At 51.7% G+C, this 8,755-nt stretch overlaps 1 protein-coding gene across 3 annotated transcripts in view; it reads left to right on the forward strand.

The window, feature by feature from the left end:
• AAK1 (AP2 associated kinase 1) overlaps nucleotides 1-8,755 on the forward strand; it is a 55,604-nt gene that overhangs the window by 35,510 nt on the left and 11,339 nt on the right. For 2 of the 3 annotated variants that reach the window (XM_039716695.1, XM_039716704.1), the window contains exons 11-17: nucleotides 434-588; nucleotides 669-940; nucleotides 1,122-1,334; nucleotides 1,749-1,957; nucleotides 5,202-5,359; nucleotides 5,718-5,834; nucleotides 7,376-7,471. In XM_039716695.1, coding sequence (XP_039572629.1) covers nucleotides 434-588; nucleotides 669-940; nucleotides 1,122-1,334; nucleotides 1,749-1,957; nucleotides 5,202-5,359; nucleotides 5,718-5,834; nucleotides 7,376-7,471 — 1,220 coding nt within the window. The remainder of the gene's footprint in view (nucleotides 1-433; nucleotides 589-668; nucleotides 941-1,121; nucleotides 1,335-1,748; nucleotides 1,958-5,201; nucleotides 5,360-5,717; nucleotides 5,835-7,375; nucleotides 7,472-8,755) is intronic. The other variant, XR_005628330.1, reaches the window with a different exon arrangement.

Raw genomic sequence — 8,755 nt, forward strand, 5'->3', positions numbered from 1 at the left:
GACCTGATTCTGGGGTGGATGTACCAAAGTTAAAGTGCATCTAAAGATGGCAGTTTAGACAACTCTGCCCAAAGGTACCAGCTGCTCATGAGCTGATTTGTGTCCTTCATGTGCTCATTCAGAAGTCTGAGTGGTTTCCAGCAATATGTTGTAGGAAATAGTTGGATATAAGTTGAGTGGTTTTGACAAGTCCCAGCTGTCCACCAGCAGAAGATGCCACGGCTGGCAGAGAAGTCAAAATGAGTGTTGGATTAATTGTTGTGAATGCATGCAGGAGGTTTTACTGTGCCTGGGTGCCCATGAGAGTTTCACCCGTGTCAGTCACACCCAGCTGAGGTGTGGGTGAGTGTTTCCCCTGCTGTGTGTTCTGTGCAGCAGCTGCCCAGCTCACAGGCTGTGCTCACTGCCCTTCCTTCTCCTCCTTCCTTAACAGGCTCACAGACCCCATCCCCACGACAGAAACCTCCATAGCACCCCGGCAGAGACCTAAAGCAGGACAGACCCAGCCCAACCCTGGGATTCTGCCCATCCAGCCAGCCCTGACACCCAGGAAGAGAGCCACAGCCCAGGCAGCCATTCAGCCACAGGGTGAGCCACGTGTCCCTGTGCTCCCTGCTCCCCGTGTGCCTCGGCCAGTGACCTAACTCTGCCTTTGGCTTCTTGTCCAGTTGCAGGTCCAGCTGGCAGTGCCCAGCCCTCTCTCCCTGCCAGCACCCCCCAGCCAAAAGCAGCCCCCCAGCAGCCTCCAGCCCAGCCCCAGGCCAAGGCGGCAGCAGCGCCCCAGGCACAGCCCCAGGTCCCCTCGACACAGCCCCAGGCCACCCCTCAGCATCAGCAGCAGCAGCTTTTCCTCAAGCAGCAGCTCCTGCAGCAGCAGCAGCAGCAGCAGCAGGCTGCCTACTTCCAGCAGCAGCAGCAGCAGATGATGCAGGCACAGCAGGTGGGTGTGCGCGCCAGGTTTGTCACAGCTGTGTCTGCAGGGCTGCAGCTTTGTGTTTGTGGCAAGTTCCTGCTCTTTTGGGGGGAGTGGGTGCAGCTTTTAGGCATTTCCTGTGTGGACCAGTCCTCCAGCAGGATTTGGTCTAGGTCCTCCACACCTCCAACCAGCAATTGTTTCTCAGTTCCCAGTGATGCAGCAAGGAGCGCCTGCACAGCAGCAGCAGCTGATGCAGAACTACTACCAGCAGCAGCAGCAGCAGCAGCAGCAGCTGCTGGCCCAGCAGGCAGCTATGCAGCAGAAGACCACAGCAGCAGCAGCAGCAGCTCAGCAGAAGCAGCAGCAGCCCCAGGCCCAGCCCAGTGCAGCACCGCCAGCACAGCCACAGGAGCAGGGGGTGAGACCTTGGGGCACTGGGACTTGGGTACAAATGCTCCTCTGCCAGCTCCTGAGTGCTGATCTGAGTCTTTCCACCTCTGCTCTGGATCTCAGCCTCTCTACCCCTGAGCAGATTTGAGCCCAGCCAGCCTTTGCCAAGTCCTAGTGGAAGTTTTACCTCCAGAGCTGCACCACAGAAAGGGGAGAGACTCTCTGCCTGTGCCATTTCAGTAATCCTGAAACACTGCAGAGCTGCAAATCCCTTTGTTTGTCTGGTTTTTCCCCTCCAGACCATCCCCAGTCCATGACTGGCATGCTGGGTGCTGTTTTCTCCCCCAGTGCATGGCTGGCAGGCTGGGCGCTGCAGCAGGAGCTGTTTTCTCCCCGTGCCCACCATTCTAAGCGAGCTCACTGTGCTTTCCCCCCCTGGCAGGCACAGGTGCAGGCTCAGAGGGAGCAGCAGCAGGCTCAGGGGCAGAAGCTGGGCTCCCTGACGCCGCCGTCCTCGCCCAAGGCGCAGCGCGCCGGGCACCGCCGCATCCTCAGCGACGTCACCCACAGCGCCGTGTTCGGCGTGCCCGCCAGCAAATCCACCCAGCTGCTGCAGGCTGCGGCTGCTGAGGCCAGCCTCAACAAGTCCAAGTACGTGCCAGGGCCTGGGGGTCAGCCTCAGCAAGTCTGAGTAGGTGCCAGGGCCTGGGGGTCAGCCTCAGCATGTCTGAGTAGGTGTCAGGGCCTGGGGATCAGCTCTTGGTCAGGCTCAGCAACTCCAAGTAGGTGCCCAGAGCTTTGGGGCTCAGCCTCAGCAAGTCTAAGTAGGTGCTCAGGAGTTTTGGAGGTCAGTCTCAACAAGTCCAAGTAGGTGCCAGGGCCTGGGGCTCAGGCTCAACAAGTCTGAGTAGGTGCCCAGGGCCTGGGGGGATCAGCTCTTGGTCAGCCTCAGCAAGTCCAAGTAGGTGCTCAGGGTTTTGGAGCTCAACTTCAACAAGTTCAAGTTTACCCAGGGTGTTGGGGCTCAGCCTCAGCAAGTCCCAGTAGCCCCAGGGCCCCATGTGGAGTGAAGGCTGGGTCAGGCTCTGGGAGGTGTTGTGTGCAAAGCTCTGAATGGTGGTAGGCACAAAACTCTGAGTGAGTCTTTGCCTTCAAGACCTCAGTTTAGGGCTTGGCAAGAAGTACTGGAATGTTGAGATCAACGGAGAAATGTGGCACGCAATAGGAGTGGTCAGCAAATCTTGGAGTTTATTGACAGGCACACTTTCAAAGCCTCTGTCAGGATAGAGATTCTCCAAACACAGCAAACTTCCTGAATTCTCTGCTGGAGTACTTCTGAAATAATAATTGAAAGGATCCACCAGACTGGCAATCTGGATAAAAACCCTCAGAAACATATAAGTAGTTAGGAAATAAAAAGACAGGATCCTGAAGAGACACGTGTCTTGCAGGTGATTGCACAAAGAGATAGGAAAACACATGAAAGCCAGCTGCAAACACCACAACAACACACCAATAACAATTCTCATCACAAAAATCTGGAGACTCACCAATAAGAAGTGCTTGAAGGGGTTAAGACAACCTTCCCAAAGCATTCATCCAATATTAACAACAATCACTATCTATCAGCATTACTTACAAAAACTGAAAATAACAAAGGTTATAAACTTAATATAAATAATTCTTAAAACTTTGAATCATTGGGGAATCGACTGATGACCCCACAACAGGATCGGACTGACCTTTCCCAAATGCTCTGTCTTCCAAGACACCTTGGGTAATTAAATCCTTGCTAATATTTTCATCTTTACATGACATTTTGTCTCCCTGGGAATAATTTTTCACAATAGAAGGGGTTGATAGCAATGAGAGTCCACTCAGGCATTCTGTGTGTAATATTTCTGTTTGTTAACCGGAAAGTTTTGACAAGATTTTTTAGCTCTGTGTAGACATCACCTGAAGCAATGTGAAGAGGGCCCAAAACTGCAGATAATGCTTTTCTCAGTTTTTCAAGGACAATTCGCTTCCTAATCTGCATTTGTGCCTTTGAATCAACAAGTGGGAAGGTGAGATCTTCCTGTTGATCATCTTTGTCTTTGCTTGGATGTCTCCCTGCTTGCACTTGTGTCGCTGCCTCCTCAGCCAAGACGCACCTTCCTTTATAGAACTCTCTTACTCAGAGTTCCAGGAACTCTGTTTCTTCTTTAATTCTTCATAACTAGGCACAGGCTTAACTATTCCACCTGAGCCTGTGAAAGGTAAAGAGTAGTTCAAACTGTTTTCAGACTCCCCTGCAGCAACAGTGTTGAGGTTGCTGCAAAAGCACTTTTTTTTAGTGATATCATAAACTCTGTTTGTTTGTTTTTGTTGAAATTCTGTGCTTCTGCTTTGGCACATTTTCCAACTTATTCTGCCACAGAGGATAACCACACAGTTTGATGACAGACCATTCATCAACAACGTCTTTATGGTGAGATGGAGTAAAACATTTTCCACAATTCAGAAGGAACTCTTCAGTAATGTCCTCTTCCAGGAGCTGCTCAACAACAGACAACGCTTTTTTCTCACATTCCATCTTGTTTCTCAGTGCAGCCTCCAGATCTGCCTTCCTCTGAGCAGCATCTTCATTTTTCTGAGCAGCTGAATGCTGATTTCCTGCGCGCCGCCGGCGGGGCTCGCCCGTCCCGGCCGCCGTCACCGCCGCTCCCTCAGGACTGTCCCCACCACTCTTAATCCATGTACTGTGTGAGGATGCTGGAAAAGTCCTTGTGCATACAGCTGGGGGAGCTCTTCCTGCAAATCTATGTCCTTAACCTGATGCTTTTTAAAAAGCAAGTAAATCAATCATACGCTGCTTGCCTTTCCATTTCTGTTTTGAGAATCTTGGCGCTGATGCAGCCTCTACAAAGGTTTTGGCCGGGCTCTCCCATGGGATCACCCAGGGTGCAGCACCTTTTGCTTTCTCAGCAGTGCTTATTCACTGTCCTTGCTGCTACAGGACCTGAACTCGTCACCCATCCACCGTGGTTGCCATTACTGGTATCACGTCGGGGTCACCACTTGTTGAGGTCGGCGGGAGAAACGCGGCACGCAATACGAGTGATCAGCAAATCCCCAGAGTTTATTGATAGGCACACGTAGTTCTATTGGTGTTAATGAGGCTAATGCATACTGCAAAAGGCAAGCTCATTATTGGTTAGTTACTTAGCAGCTAACTACACCTACTTCTACATCCTTGTGGTTGTTCTGTTGGAGCTTTTCTTGTCTTTTCTTCATGTTGCTAGCTAACGATCCTCTCCCCCAAACTCCTAGACACTGATTTCTGACTCCTATCTTTGTCTGCCTCGTGCTGAACTAACGGTATTATGTCAGTGTGACCTTTGTCAGCTAGCCAGCTGTCCACAAAATCCTCTACACTGGAAAATTTGCCCCGAAGTCCTGATGAATTGTCTGAGCTCCCAAAAAGCTTTGGGTGACCAGGGCCTTCTCTGGCTCACAAAAATCAGTGGCATTTCAGCCACAGCCCTGGTGTGCACTTTGTTCTCACTGCTTGACACCAGGACTTCCTGAAGTTTGGACTTGATGGTCTTGGAGATCTTAATGGAGCTCTGATTCCCTAGGAGTGCTTGCTAGGTCACTTTTACAGTGTCTACAGGCAAGAAGCCTTTTGGCTGTTGGTTTTAACCCCTGAGCTGTGGCTGCTCAGCCTCAGTGCTCTCAGGCTTCTGAGCGTGGGACTGCAGTAACTTACACTGCATGTTTTAATTGGGAAGTCATTAGAGGAGTGTAGCCATTAGAAGTCATTAGAGTGTAGTGGCTAGGACCAGCTGATAGTGCTGCCCAGGGGGTTTCAGATGGGTGGCTAATGGCTCTTGTTTGGGGTGATCCCATCCAGATCTGCTTCCACCACGCCCTCGGGCTCGCCAAGGACCTCACAGCAGAATGTCTACAACCCCCCTGACGTGTCCACGTGGAACCCCTTTGACGATGACAACTTCTCCAAGCTGACAGCTGAGGAGCTGCTGAACAAGGACTTTGCAAAGCTGGGGGATGGTAGGTGCACAGGGTGCTCTAACACCTGCCTGCTCTGGAAGGGGAAGGTGCCATGGGCTGGGGATGCTTTTGGTGCCCTGGATTTTTACAATCCTCTGGCTAAATCCTTCCAGGTTCTTTCTGTTTGCAGTTCAGTGGTGCCTCCAAGGCAGAGGTACCAGCTGCTTTGACTGGTACTCAAGTGTCTGTGGAAGCTGCAGTTTAAACTCTGCTTCATCTGCAAGTTGGGATTTGCAGCAAGGGCCTTGAGTCACTTAGTGGAATAGTGGCCTGAAAGTACAGATGAGCAGCCTACTTTCAGAATAGAACAGAAGTTTCAGAATGGAGGTTTCCCCCTAACTCTGGGTCTGCTTTCCAGGGAAAGCTCCAGAAAAGGCAGGCAGCTCCACAGAGAACCTGATGCCAGGTTTCCAGCCCGCAGCCCCCACAGCCCCAGCAGATGCCTTTGGTGGCTCCTCCTTCCCTGCTGGGCCAGGTGAGTCTGGGAGCATGGACAGCATGGCCAGAACCTCTTGGAAAGGGAAGGAAAACTGGTACAAACTGAGTGTATGGGCACTGCAGGGAATAGGGTTGGCACTTCTGGAGAGGAGGGAATGTCACAGGTGGGTGGCAGAGACAGGACAGTGTGGGGAAGCAGGGGTGGGAAGAAACTGAGCCCTGAGTTCCCAAGGAAGCTTCTTAGCGTGTGGAAGTTCCATGGAGCTCATAACAAGGAGTAAAACCTGCCAGGTGCAGTGAGGGAACTGGCTGGGAGGTGTTCTGATCTGTTTGGAGGACAGAGGAACAAGGATAACATCTCTGCAGCAGGGATGAGTGAGCAGGGAAAGTCCTTGGAGGAGAGCACAGTCTCATAATTGACATGTGAAGTGATGAAAACAGTAATTTCTGCACTGGCTGGGCTGTGTGGCTCCACCTTGGCTGCTCTGAGGAGTTTCTCTGCCTGTGGGACCTTGTCTGCTTCTCCTCTGGTCCTTGTGTCCCAAGGTTTTGCTGTGAGCAGCCCCTTCTGTGCCAAAGACCCTTGGTGAGTGCTGCTGCCCATTTGTGCTCCTTCAGCCTCAGTTCTCACTGGGGCAGCTCAGACCTGCCAAGCACAGAGGTGCAAAGCTGCTCCCAGCAGCTCCAGAAGCCAGGGATCGTCCCCCTGGTGACAAATGCTCCTGGCTGATGCCTCCCCACAGAAACAAAACAACTCTTGGTGAGAGGAGTCTGGGAAGAGGCTGAAGAAGCCTTTGTGGGGCTAGGAGTGACAAATCCATTTGTGCTTATTTCTATTTATAAAAGGAGATTTAGGAGAGCTTATAACTGAGCCTGGTGTGCTGGTTCTTACCAGAGAATTAAGGAGTTGAAGTCCCTGGCACAGGAGTGCTCCTGGGGAGTTGCTTTCTGGGTTTGTCCAGCTGTGAGCAGTTTGTGGTGTTCCATCAGCCTTTGTGGATGATGCTGAGCAGCAGCAGCTCCACGTTGAGCTGTAAAGCACCTTCTGCAGAGCCTGAGGAGCATCTGTGTGCCCTGGGCTCTGTGCTTGCTGTACCCTGGTCAGTTCCTGCACTGTCTGTCTTCAAAATGTGCCCCTTGATTTCCCAGTCCTGGGGCTTGGCACAGGAAGGTATCTTGGGGCTGGGCTGGGCACTTCCAGCCCTTCTCTTTCTTTCTCAGAGACAGGAGCCTCTCCCAGCCTGGCTGGTGCAAAGTGCTGCAGATTTTATTGCAGACTGTGTGTTCTTTGTGAAACCTTTCACCTTTTGTGCTGCTGTGCAGGCAGATAACAGTTCCTCCCTGCCAGGGAATGTTCTGAGATCTGTGGGTCAAATTGTGTTGGAGAGCTGCATGGTAACAGTCGTTTTGTTTGGGTTTTTATTCTTTTTAGTAGCACACTTGGTCAGAGTGTGCCTGTGTGTGGCTGTGTCAGGCCACAGCTGGGGCTGTGCCTGTGCTGGGGTTTTGTTCTGTGCTTTCTCCTTTTCTCTGTTCACTCTGCCTTCTCTTTTCTTTTCCTTTCCTCTTTTCTACCAGCTGAAAAAACGAAAGACATTCTGAGTTTGGACTCTAGCCCTCCTCTTCTGACTGTGCCTGATCCTTTCATTCCTCTCCCGTTATCTGACACCCCAGGTAACCTGAGCTGGGGGGAGGAGGGGGGCAGAGTCCTGGCCTTTGTTTGGGCCTCTGAATCCTCTGCTGCTGTTCAGGCACACCTGAAATCCTGGGCTCTGCTGGGCCCACTGGCACTGGGGATGGTTTTCATGGGGTTATCTCCTTGTTCCTAATGCCACAAACGTGGGTGGGTGTCTTTAGAGGCTCAGCATTCAGAACCAAAAGTGATGGGAGGGCTGGAGCATCTCTGCTAGGAGGGAAAGCTGACAGAGCTGGGGTTGTTCAGCCTGCAGCAGAGAGCCTGAAGGAGCTCCAGGAGAGCTGGGGACAAGGCAAGGAGGGACAGACACAGGGAATGGCTCCCACTGCCAGAGGGCAGGGCTGGATGGGAGATTGGGAGTGAGGAATTGTTCCTGGCAGGGTGGGCAGGCCCTGGCACAGGGTGCCCAGAGCAGCTGGGGCTGCCCCTGGATCCCTGGCAGTGCCCAAGGCCAGGCTGGGCACTGGGGCTGGAGCACCTGGGATGGTGGGAGGTGTCCCTGCCATGGCAGGGGTGGGATGGGATGGGCTTTAAGGTCCCTCCCAACACAAACCATTCCAGGATTCTATGAGGAATAATCCCCAGGTGATTAATTACCGGTTCTGACTTAAGCTGTTTTCAAATGGCTTCCAACCTTGAAATTGTAGGTTTTATTATTGTTAATCTTTCTTTCCTCTAAGAGTCAGTGCTTCTTTGGCTTCCAAAGTCTCTTGCAAATCTGAGCATCTTGTGAAGCACAAGTTCCATGTGACCTTTTCTGATTTGGCAAGATTTTCCAGTGCAGTTGGTGCTATTTCATTTACTTTGCAGTGCTGCTTCTGAGCCTTCTCTGTGCACATTTCTGACTGCAGCAGCCAACACTTTTTAGCACAGATTATGTAAGTGCTTAGGAGCTTATTTGCAAATCGATGGGATTTGGAATATGGGGATGTTTTTATCCTCTCTCAGCCCTCTGTGAAGGTGTGTGACAGGTCCCACACCAGTGAGCCCCAGAGCACAACTCCATCCTTGTCCTTAGCCCAGCCTCTGGGTCACTGCTGCTTTGGAGGACCCAAAAAAGAAGATTTCATTTGTTTGTTTGTTTTAAAGTAAAACCTGAGGCCAGGAGCTCATGAATATTTCCAAGGACTAGAGCTACAGAGCAGCCCTTAGCTTTGAAACTGAGGGGGTTTGTCTGCTTATAAATTCAGCAGAAAAAAAACAAACTTTATGGAGTTGAGCTCAGGTTTTTCACCTAAAGCTCAGCTCCAGCCTCCTCCCCC

This window comes from Passer montanus, unplaced genomic scaffold (genome assembly GCF_014805655.1).
Source record: "Passer montanus isolate IOZ18808 unplaced genomic scaffold, ASM1480565v1 scaffold101, whole genome shotgun sequence".
NCBI lineage: Eukaryota > Metazoa > Chordata > Aves > Passeriformes > Passeridae > Passer > Passer montanus.